This window comes from Maylandia zebra, linkage group LG22 (genome assembly GCF_041146795.1).
Source record: "Maylandia zebra isolate NMK-2024a linkage group LG22, Mzebra_GT3a, whole genome shotgun sequence".
Lineage (NCBI taxonomy): Eukaryota > Metazoa > Chordata > Actinopteri > Cichliformes > Cichlidae > Maylandia > Maylandia zebra.
This window is the reverse complement of record NC_135187.1, coordinates 29,261,689-29,276,990: the sequence shown is the minus strand read 5'-3', so window position 1 is coordinate 29,276,990 and position 15,302 is coordinate 29,261,689. Positions and strand designations below refer to the sequence as shown.

Sequence of the window (15,302 nt, the reverse complement as noted above, 5' to 3'; positions counted from 1 at the left end):
CCGAAGGTGACTCTCCAGCAAATAAAGCCGTCGTTTAAGTTAATGTTTTGTCTCCGAGTCCTGCACGTGGGTCCAGCCACCGACAGCCACACAACTCATCGTGACACATTGAGTTAATATTTAACTTTATGCTTTTGTTAAGTAGATACAGCACAGTGAAAGTAGACTAAATTTCAGGAACCCGACATTCTTAAATTCTGCCAACTTTGGTGTAATTTGATATTGGATCGGACTGATTCAACCTCCTGGACTGTGGCTTTTTTAGTTAATGCCACAAAAAGCTTCCCCAGTACAGTAACAAGAGTAAAATGAGAATTTGTTACTTCCACTCTGGTGTGTCATTACTGTCACCTCTTTGCCCTCACCAGTCAGACAGTGTTGATGTGGTGTATTGGTGCTTTGGCTGGTGCTTTCAGCTCTCTAATCTGGAGAGCAGAGAGGTGCTGCTGTCGCTGACAGACTGAGTGACAGGCAGGCGGAGAGGACCCAGCTGTGATGGCTGGTGTCGGCTCAGTGGCAGCCTTATGATGAATTGCCTCTCTTGAATGATAGCGCTGTTACTGAATGATACTGACGCAGGATTGTTCTGTCAGCATCTCACTGGCAGCCGCAAATAAATAAATAAATAAATAAACAAGAAATAAACCGCCATGCAACTTGCCTCCCCATCTTTTTATTTTTCATTAAAGTTGCCACCTCTCATAGATCTCCATATGCAGTGATATGAAACTGGAAGCTTGTGGAGAAAATTGCTTTGCAGAACTGCAAATGTGGTCCAACTTTTGAGTGATTGAAAGCTGCCTCTTGTTTGCTCTTTGTTTTTGTTTTATACTTTCATTTCCAACCGAGTACACGTATGTAAAGAAAACAAAAACCTTTACTCTCGCTGCTTGAATTAGACATGATTGCCTTCCGATGAACGTGACTTTGATGTCCTACACTTGCGGGAAAAATAAGCTGCTCTCTCTTTCTGTGCTGATAATTGTATTGTTTTCCTCATACTGATGTTCACCTTTGTTTTCTGTGTTTTTACAGCTCAGATGACTACTACGAATACGGACACAGTGGGGAATCATATGATTCATACGGTGAGTTACAGACCTCTTTTTTGTATTTTTACTCTCTTCATAATATTTTTTGTTTCATTTGTCAGAACAATGTCAATTTTCTTTAGCTGACTCTGTCCTGCTGGCTTCAGCTCAGTTGCCACACTACCCCGAAAATCCTGTGCCCTAAAGATGAGAAAAGTTTGAATTGTAAAGTGTATTGAATTCTAATAAATCAGACCTTCCAGACTTCATTTAGAGAATTAGGCAATGACAAAGGACCAAACAGCACTAAATGTAATTTTTAATTTTATGTTCTTGTCTTACAGGAAATATTACACAAATTTTAAATTTTTAGCCTCTAGAACTAACCACAAATGCTCCAAGAGCAAATTTAACCTCCCCCACCCTCATTCAGATCTGGCGATTGGAACAATCTTGGTTTTCATGTGAAGCATGACCCTGGTGTTAAGCATCAGGGTCAAAAGTAAAACAGTATGTCAGATGTGCCACGCAATGCTCAATTGGTGGGAACTAGTGCGTTAGCACAGTTAGCTCGTTAACGCCGTCCAGCTCCACGCACGAGGCAATACGCGGTAACTCATTAACGGAGATTTGCCGCGTTATGGCGTTAGTGTCATTTTAACGAGATTAACGCTGACAGCACTAGTGGGAACACAACGAATATGACTGCACATTTACTCCAACATCATCCTAGTGCAGGGGTCAGCAACCTTTCAACCCAAAGAGCCATTTGGACCCGGTTCCCACGCAAACAAAAACACTGGGAGCCGCAAATACTTTTTGACATCTAAAATGAAGATAACACTGTATATATTGTTTTTTACCTTTATGCTTTTGTGTGGTGTTTACCTTAATGCAACTAAGGTGTTGCTTATGAAATCCTTGAAGTGCTAATGAGAAAATTACATTTTATTTATGTAACTGACACATTTTGAACTCTTAAAGAAATATAACAAAAAGAAAGACACCCAGCTGAACTAAAATGATCCATGTAGCAAACAAAAACATTTATATCGTCTTTGGGCTTTTGGAGCCTTGACCTGACTTTTAAAAAATAATTGGAAAAAAGCACTATGCTGCTAAAAGATGAAAAATAGATATTTGCAAAATTCTGCCTAAATATGTATTTTACCTGGTTAATGTGTGTGGCGGGGCGTGGTCTGCAGCGCCGCTTCTGGGGAGGCGGACTCACCTGAGCAGCACCCGCAATCACGCCTCGCCGCCTTAACGTCTGTGCTCTCTATGCTGTTGTGTTGGTGTGAGCTCTGAGCTGAAAAGCTACAGCCGGCTGTATGCATACAGCAACTGTGTGTGAAAAGTGGTCAATAAAGAGATGCTGAAAAGCATGTTCATGGAAACAGCGTCGGGTCTGCCGTGATATGTTTACAATAAGACTTATGGTCCCGAACCTCTGCGCACAGCGTCTGCAAATCGGGGCTGTACGAAGTCACTTTCATCTTTACGCAGGACTGTAAGCTGTCATCTGTGAGGCGTGAGCGGTGTTTGTTTTAACATAGTTCGGTGGAGCTGCTGACATTATGTGGATCTGAAGACCCATAATTGGCCTACCTGAGGTTGAAAGTTTCGGCGGGTACACCGGCTTCCGCGAGTGTGACGCTTATTTTGAGCGATGAAAAAATAATAGAATATAATTGTATTTTTATATTTCAATATCACAATAATCTTCCAATTTAGAACTACAAGTTAAAAAAGAACTAACATAAATAAATTACACTTCAGCTAATTACTTTAAAAAAATTTAATTTTCCCAAACCACGCTGAGCCGCACTATAAGGACTAAAGAGCCGCATGCTCTTTAGCATATGCGGCTCTGCAAACACACACACATATATGCAAATTAAAGTCATAATAAAACACTAGCTAGCACCATATGTTAAGAAGCATCAATTAATATGTAACAGTGCATTAATAAATATTCATAACATTTTGAAACCTAGAAAAAGTATTATTTATGCAGGTAACATTATCAGTGAGTTCAAAAATCTGTTTTGGTTTTTTTTAGATTGAGAAAAGAGGACAAAAGACTTTGTAACAATAGCAAATACAGCAAAGACAAAACAGGTATTGATACAATTATTAAACATTTTTAACATTAGATTGTAGTTTAAAAATGTTGTACCTATAAGAATCAGAAAGTCTTCAGTTAAAATAGTTCATAATAGCATTACAGAGTCCCAGTTATTGGGAGATCCTTAACAACAAGCATTATAAAGACTCACTTTTTACTAAATTCATTGTTTTCTACAAATCTGCTCCAGTGAACAGGATCTTCTATCACTCTCACTCAAACACATTTGAGCGTATATGGCTATATGAATCATATGTCACTAAGGTTATTATAGCTACCTAAAACTGCTTAAAGCTAAAACTAGGTGGTAAAATATTTTTTCATTAACTGCAGCCAAGAAAGAGAATATTGTGGAAAACAGAAAAGATTTTGTGAACTTGCAAAACTATTCAGCCGTCCTCTTCCGCTTGTCCTTATCAGAGTCATCTACCAGAGGGCAAGAGGCGGGACACACCTCGGTGAGGTTCCCAATCTGAGGCAAACAAAACTAATGAGAAAACTAAAAAAAACTGTACCTGTCCGCACCACCTTTAACTACACCTATAAAACACCAGCTACTGATAGCAGGGTTACTGTGCAACTGTGTTTGGTTTCTGTTTGTACTTCATACAGTGCCAGGCGAGTTGTTAGCTTAGGAGATAACACTGGATTTGGAGTACTTAAATGTTCAACAACAGTAACTTTAACTGCAGTGCAAAGAAGGGAGCTGACCTGGGAACGGATTGTGTTTATACACACATGTTTTACAGCTCTGAAAAGAGGGAAATGACAGATGCTGCACTGGCAGATTACTTGCTACTGTGCTGGCATTATGAAGAAAGCAGATTAAATGAAAGCCTGTTACATATTAAATTGTGTTTCATGGAAGAAATGTCTTTGAGAAAGTCAACATGGCTTGTTTAGATTGTGTTGTGTGCTGGCATAAAGTAGAGATGCAAACAAATGCAAGAAAATCAAAAATAACACAATACTTTAGGCATTGGGGAATAAATATATTCATTTAAACATTCTGGATAAAAAAACGTGGCTTATGGAAAAGGGATTTGGGTGGATCCAGCAGCTTCTTAGCAGAAGAATTCGTTATACAAAGATTCTTCCATGACCTCGATGGGATCATACAGTATTTATCTTTGATCCCTGCACTTCCATCTGCCCAGTCACTGAAGTTTCACCAACATTTCTAATTAACTTAAGCATGTGTGATGTTTGTGCCACAGTAACATCTGTCTCTGCAGTCACCTCAGCACAACTTGAAAATGTTGCTCTCGGCTTTACAGGCAGTTTATCGCGTCTGGAAAGAGTCGCCAATAACTCCGACCGCAGCAAAGTTCAGACAAATCTCAGATAATGTTCAGCAATCCTGTGTCAGCTTTTGACAAGATATAGTGAGAAATGGGCCAAGGTCACGTCTCCTGCAAAGTACATTTCAGTGATAGCAGGGCTAATACATGCTACTGTACTGTGAAGGTCCATCCTTCTTTGATTATGTATGTGCGGCCTTTGTGTGTACCTGTAAATACACAAGTCTGGTTGTCCTGGGTTTAATGTCAGTCTGTAAATTCCTCACAGTCTGGGTGAAAAGATGAAAACACTGTGTTAATACGAAGGTGTGTCTGCTTTAATTTAGCTTCTCTTGAAAGCTTCTAAAAGAGTATTCACTGTCCACTTTACCAAGGCCAGTCAAACAGGTTTTTTAGTGACTGACTGCAAAGACATGATCAACTTTTTAATTACTGAAATGTATAATTTATATGTGTTGTAGAGATTCACCTTATGTTGCATATTTTTGTGTTTTAAAGCAGAATAAGACTTTGCTGGGAGTTTGTGACTTCTTAATTAGGCAAAGCAAATGCATCGTAAACTCATATCTTTTCGTTTTTGGCAATAAGTCAAAGTTTTTAAAACTTTCCCAACTTTTCTGACCACACAAGTGGAAGAACTAAGCACCTCCTGCTCATTAGAGTGTTTCCTAGCATCGTATGAAGCTGAAAACCCGGGGGGGGGGGTGCTGCGGCACACTGAAAAGAGGACGACAGTTCAAAGGAAACAGATAAACAGAGTTGATGTGCATCCATGTTCTCAAAACACAAGGTTACCTTGGTGTGTTTCTTCAAAGTGACTGTCAGTGGAGAGGTGACAGGTTTAATTAAGGGGTATTGGCTATGTGCTGCCAACAGTGAGCCTTTACACAGAAGGAAAAAAATCCCTTTGTGAGCCCAGCTCTAGGGAAGTCTCAGTGCTGGCTGAAGATCAGACAAAGGGTGCCATCGATACTGGCACTTTCACATTGACAGTACCAGCGGGTGAACTGGGCTGATTTGGGCTAATGGTAATTGTGACCTTTTTTGCTAGGAGCCACTAAACGGGCTCTTTTCAAGTAGCTATTTGATCCTCTCATTCAATTATCTGTGATGAATACTTCCAGGTGAAAGTCAAGCTTCTTGGTGCGAGTCGCTGTTTGTGCTCGCAGCATGAAAGTGCTTTTTGTTTTCATCAATACCAGACACCCAGAGCACGGCTAACTTTGTGCTGTAATAATTGCATGGAAGGGAGCATATTTACAGTATTTGCATAGAGCTTGAAATTGATTTAAGTGCGACGCCTCTGTAATCACTCCACATCTGTTTCTTTCCTTTTCTTCTTAATCAGGTCAGGAAGAGTGGGCAAACAATCGCAGCAAGGCTCCGTCAGCACGAACAACCAAGGGAGTGTACAGAGATCAGCCATACTCAAGATATTGAACTGTTTATACAACCCGCACCTGAGTCCTCATGGCTGTTACAACCCCAAGTAATGGATTTTTTATGGATGCTCCCACCTTTTTAGAATTGAAAACATAAACCGCAAAAAAATAATCCAAACCAAACGGTGATCATAGCGAGACACTGAATGAGACAAAAACGTGGAATCCCCCTGATTCTAAAAAGATACTCCCACTGGATAAAAAGTGTGAAGCAATTTAGGTAATCTATCCTTTCCCCCTAGGAGAAATCGACTGGACAATAAGATTAAGAAAAAAGCTTCATAGTACATTAAGTTTCTCTCTCAGCTATGTGATTGTGAAGAATGACATTGTATCAAGCTATTTAACTTGGTAATGATTAGCGAGCCACTGTAAGGTGTTCGATACAATGTTTCTACACAGCTGCCAGTGCAACTTAATTTATCACCCTCTATTCTTTAGACCTTCAACTGCGTGGTTGATCTCTTAAAAATGTAGTAGCTTAGTTCTAGGAAAGTGCAGTTCTGTAGATATTTTCTCTGAGGGGTAATCGGTGAAATTGTGTCCCTTGTAAATGATTTACAAACTGAAAAAAAGACAAAAAAACATCCTGTATACATATTGTATTGCTGTTTCCTCCTCTTTTTTTGTAAAATAATAGTTATTTAGTGTTAAAGGGCTTATAAAAGCATGGTGTGTAACTGTGGATATTGTCAGCTGTTTTATTCTGAAAAGCCTGTGTAGTTGTGTTCATTGATTATGCCCCCCAAACATCCACTTAAGTACATCTATAAATAGCTGCGCATACTCTATGTACACTGCACAACCAGAGCTGCAAAACAGTCCAGGAGCTTTTTAATGTTTGTGGAATTTTAAAAAAAATTTTTTTTTTAGACAATCTAAGTAAGTCATTTTGGTGTCATTTTTTTTTTTTGACTTTTTAACAATATACTTCTCTGACTGTGTAGGCATAACAATGAGTTTTAAGATGCTCGGTCACATGCTGGTGAATTGGCAGTCATTTCCATCTAGAGATTTGTTCACTATATTGATTTTAAGCTTATGTAAGCCCTTTAATATTTCCCTCTTTGTTGATGCTAAATAAACATTTTGAAAGAAAATACTTGTGTCAAAGAGAATAATTATGAACTCATTAAAAAGCGTTATAATTTAAACTAAAAAAAAAAACAAAAAAACACGCTTGCAATATTTACAACCACACACAAGCCTTTTAATGTAGTAAGCCACAGTGATTATCACCGTAAAGTCAAATATCGGCATAGGCAAGATGAACTTCCCAAAAAATACATACGAATAGTGGATACAGCTGTTTGTGACCTAGCAGATGACCTTGGTGATCGGATAACAACAGTTTCCTATTTGTATTCGAACTCCGTGTGCTGCTTTTCGTAGGAAATATCTCCGACTGAGATTTAGGGGATTTAGCGATAACGGCATCGGCGCTCTTGAAAATCTATCCGCTCTGTTTGCTCACATAATTCGCTGGGAAGCAAGCGCTGATCGCGTCAAGCATCATCAGTAAACACACATTAACTTTCTGGGTGTTTACCCTTACAGAAATGGCTCATAGGACCACGTCAAACTGAAAAAGAAAGAAAGACTCCTTGACCTCCCACAGGGGTCAGGTGTGTGGTTAAGGGGGTGAGGTGGAGGGTGTTGGTGGGGGAGGGGGGGTTCTCTCTCTCTTTCCCTCTCTCTTCTTGTTTTGCTCTTTCTGTTCTCCTCTGGTCATGTGACCCCTTTCCCAGTCATATAAAGTGCCTGCCTCTGCCCCGTCCATTAAAGAGACTCTAAATGACCCCCAGCTGACCTCCGCAGAGAGAGGGATGGCAGTAGCTGTTTAAAAAGACCTCCGTTCCACAAGGTAAACAAACTGACCCAGTTTAACCTCTCCCCTAATGTAGCTGCTCATAAACCCTCTAAACTTCAGTGTAATATGTTTTACTGTCTCTGTTGAGTGCGTAATCCAGCTGCAAAGCTGGGAATAATTAGATGTATGTAACCAAAAAAAGAAAAAAAAAAACCTGTAAAAAAGTATGATAAATAGCAGGAATATTTCAACTAACTGTGTAGTGAAATAACTTTATCATAAGACTTTGATAAAAATATGTCCTCTGTTACAATAATTGAACCATAAAATATTATGTGTCTTGGCATTTCTTTTCATGCTATTTGTTGTTACCTGGGTTTATGACGTAAACTTGAATAGTCACACTGGTTTATATATTTCCTTCTAGGTCGAAGTACTGGCTGCACAGGGGCGTCCATCCATTTATTCCAATGGTGCTGAAGGTATGTTGTTTGCTGCATCATGCGTATGCTGTCAGTGATGATATTGTTCATCTAAACTTGTCGTGCTATGTTCAAAGTTGGATCTGGTGGTGGGGAAAGAGAACAGGCAACAATGTAACAGTAGTATAGATGTGAAATCATGCGTTGATACAGTGCAGTGTACATAGTTATATAAGGTTTATGGGTTTTAGCATGTAAACTTAATTTACAGGTCTACATCACAAATATAAAGTACTTAAAGGCATGATGATTTTCAGTTACACTTCAAAGACTTTCAAGTAGTGTGCAGACATGTAATGTGATTTATGTTAAAAATGATACAACATAATAACACACTCTATCTCAAACAGGGCAAAGCTAATTTTTTTCTTATTTATTTAAAATCTCGACGTGTTACCAAAAAGAAAAGAGTTCGCATGAAATTCAGGCTTTAATTTTATTGATCCAATCAGCTGATGCTCAAAACTATTTTAAACAAAATTCAAGACAGATTCTTAAAAAAACAGAAAAATAAAATATAATCCAATTTATTTTTAAAACGATGTATAAACACATTCAAATGATTAGGTTGGGTCACATCCTGGTAATCCTATAAGGCTAAGGCTTCAAACTGCTTTTAACCTTTTTGCTACGTATGATGATCAGTGAGAGCAGATATCTCAGATAGAGTCATCTTTGGCACCAAATCTGGTTAAAAGAATAAGTCCCACTCACCTGCTGCCTTAACCTCTAAGCGAGGAGCAACCAATCAGGAGAAAGTTAGTTCAAATGAAGGTTGTACTTAAAGCTAAAAGGGAACTATGAAGGGATGTTATGCAAAGCTTCTCTATTAGAGTCCAAGTATAAAGATCACAACCATCTCAACCATCCAATAGGATCATGTTTTATCTGGGTTGGCTGAGGGCTAGTTACAGTCGAACAACACTAATCCTCCCAGATGAAAATGTTTGCCTGTCAGAGGAATTCTCACATGATGGTCTAACCTGTTTGAATGTCAAGTGAAAAACCCCTAAAATGAAATATTCTGCAGAGGACACAATGTTATCATAGCACATCAAATATTAATGTGACTTTGAGGCAGCGCAATGTTGTTGTCATAATGGATCTTTAGAAGTAAAGCTGTTTTTCCAGAGATTGTGAAATTCTAACAATTGCCTCTAGAAAGCTCAACCCTCTGCAGCTCCCCTGTTATGCCCTTCCACAATCTTCTAGAGGGGATTCAAGTCCCACCGGATTATCTGCCAGAAGGTAGAGCAGGTTGTTCACCAATCAGCCGGCTTCTCTAGTCCACAGGTTGAGATGTCCTTGAGCAAGACATTGAACCTCAAACGGCCCCTGATACCTCCCAGTTTTTTTGCAATGCCTATCCATTGCTCACCCGCACAATTAGTCTATAGAACATCGAGTGTTGTTTTAAGGGGTATAATTAAGTCCACCCCTTTGTGAAGGCTTTTCACCTCTTTGGAACATCCCAATGGAAAACCATTTACAGCTGTAATGCCAAAATGTATAAAACCTAATTTGAAATGTAACATGGTCTGGCTTCTGAAAATCTGCCTATTTAGTGAAAAAACAAACCCTAGTACTAGGTTGCCTAGATTCGCCAGCAGGCCAATGAATGTTGTGCAGTCCAAACAAAGCATTGTTTTTGCCTTTTTTGTTGTTTTTGTTTTTGTTAATCGTCATATTGTTCTCTCTTCTTTATTTCCTTGATAGACTTGATGAATCGTTTCCTTCCAAACATTCAGGCCCACACAGATTCAAACCCACTCCTGATGAAGGGAAAGAAACAAGCTACGGACTCTGTCCTTCGGACGAATTGCAGACGTCCAGATTTTCACAGTCTGGGCCGAGGTGAATCCTGTGGGGGAGGGGATGGAGTGGTGACCTGTTGAGATGCACAAAAAGGAGGGGAAAGATCGTGCCTGTATCACACATCTTCAGAACGAAGGGATGGAAGGAAACCCGTGAGGCAAATGGAGTTCCATATCCTCAGGGACAGTCTGTCGGGGGATATTTCCTTCAGAGCTTCACCGGCTGTGTATACATTTTACATATAGCAAGAGTGCTCTGAACTGATTGTGAACCTCACTTCCATGGTTCCCAATTCAAACTGTTATCAGAATGGATGTGTCTACCTCTTGCGTTAGATCCTGAGGCATAGCTAAGGATGAGTAAATAAATAATGCAACATGCTAAGGAAAAGGCATCATAATTCTAGCAGAGACACGTCTATTCTCACCCTGTTGTGCTCATTAACCTCTATCAAATCAGCTCCAATGAATAAATAATTCACCAAGTGCCTTATTGTTGCATTGTTTTGACACTTTTAGATGTTTAGTCCCATTACCCAAGTTAACATATATGCCAGCGCTGGAAGGAAAGATAGCTACTTTTTTTCTTTTATGTTGTTTTTCTGCTTCTTTGTATGCATTACAAGCATGCAGGAAAACACCACCCGGCCTCATATACAAGAGCACAGTCTATTGCAGATGTACTGCTTAATCAGAGACGACTTCAGTGGATATTACAATTCCAAAATAGCTTTCTCTCCGGTGGAGAGCTTCATTCTGTCTTGTGCATAAGTCCAGATAGGCTGATCCTTATTCCTCACAGCTGTATGTCCTCAGTGGCAGACAATAGTTTTCCATTAGAGGAAGTGATTCTCACTGGAGCCTCAGGCCAAGCGTCAGACAATGGCACAGCGACCTAAAGCTCACATCTCAGGCTCCCAGAGTCAACTCTCATCACCTCCAGAGGCTGATTTCCACTCTGCAGTGGCTTAAAGGGACAGGCTTATCTGAAGTGAGCTTGTCCAAGTTAATAAAGTTAAAAGCAACTTATTTGATTAGGAATGCATACAAGGGAGGATGCAGTCATCTATCACTGGCAGACGAGTCAATTTCAGCGCTAGATCGATGGTGAGCAGACCAGCAAAATTAGAAAGTGCTAAAAGGCTGTGAAAACCTTTTTTCCAGTTAACTTCTTACTGTGAGGTATGGGGTCCTACTGAACCCGCTGTGCTCTGTTTCAAGGTTACACTGAATTAGTTTTTGAATAAGAGTTGTTTGTTGTATTTGTTTTTCCTTTCAAACATTTCAAACAGACAGACTGGGCTTAAATATATTTGAATCAAAGTAAGTCTTGTTGTGTGTTTGTTAGCGTTATTGTCAAATCTGTCAAACGCATAGACTACTAGAAAGCGATATGGCATTCAGAATATAGACTCACCAAAAGTTTTAACCTTTTTTTTTTTAAACTAGACTTTATTGGTGAGTCAAAATATGCGGTCTTTATGTCCAAATGACCAGTTAAATCAAAGCTAGTTTATATAAACACCTAAGGCATTTTAAACTGGCTTCAAGTTCAAGTTCAAGACTTGCTTTTGGGGGCTGACAGACCATTAGACTAGCTTAACTTAACCAGTTAGTTTAGCTTAGCATATTGTAAGACCTTGCGTTACATTTTTTTTTTTCCAAAAAATGAAATATCCTGGGATGTATAAGTGGGACTATTTCTTGACCAGAGATCAGAGCGTCGTGGATCATTTTCTGACTGTCTTTGAGTTCCCCTTGAAAAATGTTGGTAGGGGGATTTTACTGCACTTGTTTTATTTATTTATTTATTTATTTTAATATGCCTAACTGAGCTCAATCTGGCTCCTTATTTGTTTTATCTCATCATAAGCTAGCACGTATTTCATGTGAAGAGACCCTGAAAAGACTTGCACAGAACAGGTTCAAGCTGAAGACCCACTTGCAGCAGTGGCAGCCCTGCTAACTACTCAGACTTTTTTTTAATACTCATACAAATAATCTTTAAGAATATTAAAAAGTATTTATGCTATCAAGCCTGTGTGTGGTTTTTAATTGGTTTTGGAAAGAGAAGTTTACACACATACCAGATTTAATTACATTTATTTAAAAGGGGGAGAAAAAACCTATAGCCTCTAGCTATTGCTTTAGTGTTATCTTGCCTATATGTTGCACTTATTGGATGACTGTTATACATATGCGACTATAATAATGGTTAATTACATCTGTTGTAGCTGAAAACATAAAAAGCACTGGCTTTTTGATTTCATGAAGTGTGCTAACCCACTAGTATTTGCCTTAATCATGTTCAGGATCTAAAGCAGCTGCCTCTAGCTGTTTGTTCTGTAATTAACTGGAGGGCTCTTAATCTTACTGAGATTAAAACACCCTGATCAATGTTGAAGTGTCCCCGTGTCTCCTGAAGTGAACACTAATGTGACCAGAGGTCACTGTGTGTCACTTACTAAATGGAGGCTTAGATTGAGTGTGATCGATCTCCAAAGGACTTCAAGTCAACGGCAGCAAATACTAGCAATGAAAACAAGGAATGCTTTGTCAAGAGTTTTTTTTTTTTTAATTTTTAAAAATTAGTTTTAAAAACATAACATAACTTTTCATTATTCATCTAAGAGCATGAAGTGACAAAAGCAAATGATATCAAAATTAAGACACGTAAAGGAACATGTTTAAAAGAAAGAAGAAAAAGAAAAACTGATAGAAAAAGGCAAAGAAAAACAGGGAATATAGGGAAAAGCATAAAAACCCCAAATGTGAAGTCAAATCGCATATTTATTGTGCTACATCTGTGTAGTCAAAGCAGAGTCTTTACCATAAAACGACCTTGACTCCAAACTGGCATTTGGAGTCAGGGGGCTGAGGCATTTCACGTTTAGCTTTGTGCAGTGCTATTAACCCTACAATGTTAATTGTGCGGCACAGGCGGGGAAAAACAGTGTTGCTGCGCTGGTATAAGCATTTCTCTGTGCACATAACTAACTTCTAATCGCTATGCTAAATGTAATAAGGTACATTACCAAATTTAATGTGTGTAGCTCCAGCATAAATTTTGGGGGGCTTTTAAACTCTTTATTAAAACAGACCAGAGGGAAAGACATGGAGTAACGAGCTTTGAAAAAATAGTGAAAAGTTGCTTAGATGTCAATTCAGGAAGACATTTACAGTTATGAAGTACAGAAATAGTTGTTTGTGAAACTAAAGGAAATGATCTGCCAGTTAATTTCAAGTCAAGCAACTAATAGGAACAACACGACTGATTGACATCAGATGCAGTGGTGAATTCATCAGAGGGTGAGCGATGTCGTATAAAAGTTGACTGTACTGAAGATATGGCGTTATGGTACTGTAGCACTGGTAGTGGGACAAGTAGTGGGAATGTAAGACCTGCTAGTGCTACTTCTTGCCTTCTTTGAATGCAGTATAGTTATCTTTAACCACAGTATGAGGACAGAAGGAAAATATGGGCTAGACAGGTTCTAGATTCATAGGAGCCAAGGGTGTCTGACAGAGGACTTGTACACCACAGTTATGGAAAACAAAACAGCATTTATTAACAATAAGAGTTCAGTAGGTTGTGCACAATTAAACTAAAGTAGAGCGCGCTTTTTGAAAATAAACCCAATTTTGTGTTGTCTTTGTGTCCTTCTTTAAAAGTCAATTTCCTTCGATGCAGGACCCTGCATCGCGGGACGTGAACCGCTAGGAAGAAGTCTGTCAATATTCAATAGTAACTGTGTGTTCGTAACCAGTCGAGTTACAATCTACCAGTTCATCCAGCTCTTTGGACTGGGGCTCGTCATCCAGTACTGGAAAAGTGATCCTCGATTCTTCTCGGGTTTTCAAAACCAACCCTATCCGGTTGTTCAGTCTGACGTCACTAGCCGTGTCTGGACCTAAACTCCGCTGCAATATATCAAACGATCACTATGGCATTACTGAGAGTTGAAAAACTGTCTAAAGTCTTTCATCTTTAATAAAATGATCAGCGTTCTGCCCTACCAGGTGTAAAAATTGAGTTTCACATCCAGGCATCCATGAAAACGGAATTTATGACATTTAACAGAGTTAGAAGCTAGCTTCTATCTAAATACAATATAGCATGTCCTGACTGCGGGGTTTTGGAAACAAATTAAAACGTACAACTCTGTTATCACTTCCAATATAAATGAAGACAGAAAACTAAACAGCAGTGACGTTTGTAGGGTTACTGAAGTTTGGCTAGCTGGTATATAATGATGTGCTACGTGACCGCTAGCGACACAGCTATGTTAGCATAATATAAACAGGCTAACTTTTTTTTCCACTCGATAAAAGTTAACGTGAGTGTTGTCGGTGGTCAGGAACAAATGTAATCGCATGGCAGGATGCTGCAAAAGGACCAAACTTCAACCAGGAGAACAACTGAGAAAATCCATCCACAATACGAGGTTAGTCATTCATATACTGCTGCATGGGCTGGGCTGTAGTTACATCCTAAGGTTTCAAAAACTGAGCTTAAATAAATGATTAGCGGTAATAAAAGCCGAGGGAGGTCAACAGTGATCACTGACTGTTTTAGGAGCTTTTTGAGATCAAATAGAAGAAAATACATAACATTAAACATGTTAACAACACAAAAGCCATATTAAACGCAGACTACTTTAGGCCCGGAAGTAGGATTCGTCGCGTCATCACTGAACAACCGGATTGAAATAAGCACAGAAAAAAAAAACCCTGACCTGGGCAACTGCTCAGAACACAGTTCAACCATTCGGCTCTGATATCTATAGCTTATTACAACTAATTGCTACCAGTGTTTCTAGATTTCTTTCAATATAATTCTTCATTGTACACCCTTGTTGATTCTAATTTTCAACGTGCATAGAAAACACAAACAATACTAAATACCTCAGAAGTACATTAGAAATACACATTGGCTTTAGGAGTTATCAAAAGTTCCAAACTAGGTAAAGTGCAGGTTAAGGCTCTTTAATTTCAAATTACTAATATTTAGCGTGCAAAACCAAAATTAGTACCATGAGAAAAATAAACATGTTAACATAAATTCACACAAAACACCACATTTTACACCCATACCTTAGTAATATGACCGTAACTTTCAAATAACATTTAGTATAAAGTGCAACAGACTCATTGCTTTATCCTCAGAAAGGGTATTTTCAATGCAAGAGGGCTAGCGGAAATTAGCATCGGAGCTAGCGGAAATTAGCATTGGAGCTAGCGGAAATTAGCATGCTATGCTAGTGCACATGCACTGACTGGGACAGAGCAGTGGG

At 39.0% G+C, this 15,302-nt stretch overlaps 1 protein-coding gene across 2 annotated transcripts in view; it reads left to right on the top strand.

Moving 5' to 3' along the window:
• The window catches only part of khdrbs3 (KH domain containing, RNA binding, signal transduction associated 3), a 158,320-nt gene extending 147,017 nt beyond the window's left edge, over positions 1–11,303 (top strand). The window contains exons 8-11 of one of the 2 annotated variants that reach the window (XR_013095231.1): positions 1,036–1,088; positions 5,809–5,949; positions 8,140–8,194; positions 9,911–11,303. Coding sequence is in view for 1 of the 2 variants with exons in the window: in XM_004574891.3 (XP_004574948.1) it covers positions 1,036–1,088; positions 5,809–5,900 (145 nt within the window). In the remaining variant the exon portion in view is untranslated. Of the gene's footprint in view, positions 1–1,035; positions 1,089–5,808; positions 7,003–8,139; positions 8,195–9,910 lie in introns of those variants that run through there. The other variant, XM_004574891.3, reaches the window with a different exon arrangement.
• The last annotated feature ends 3,999 nt before the right edge of the window (positions 11,304–15,302 follow it).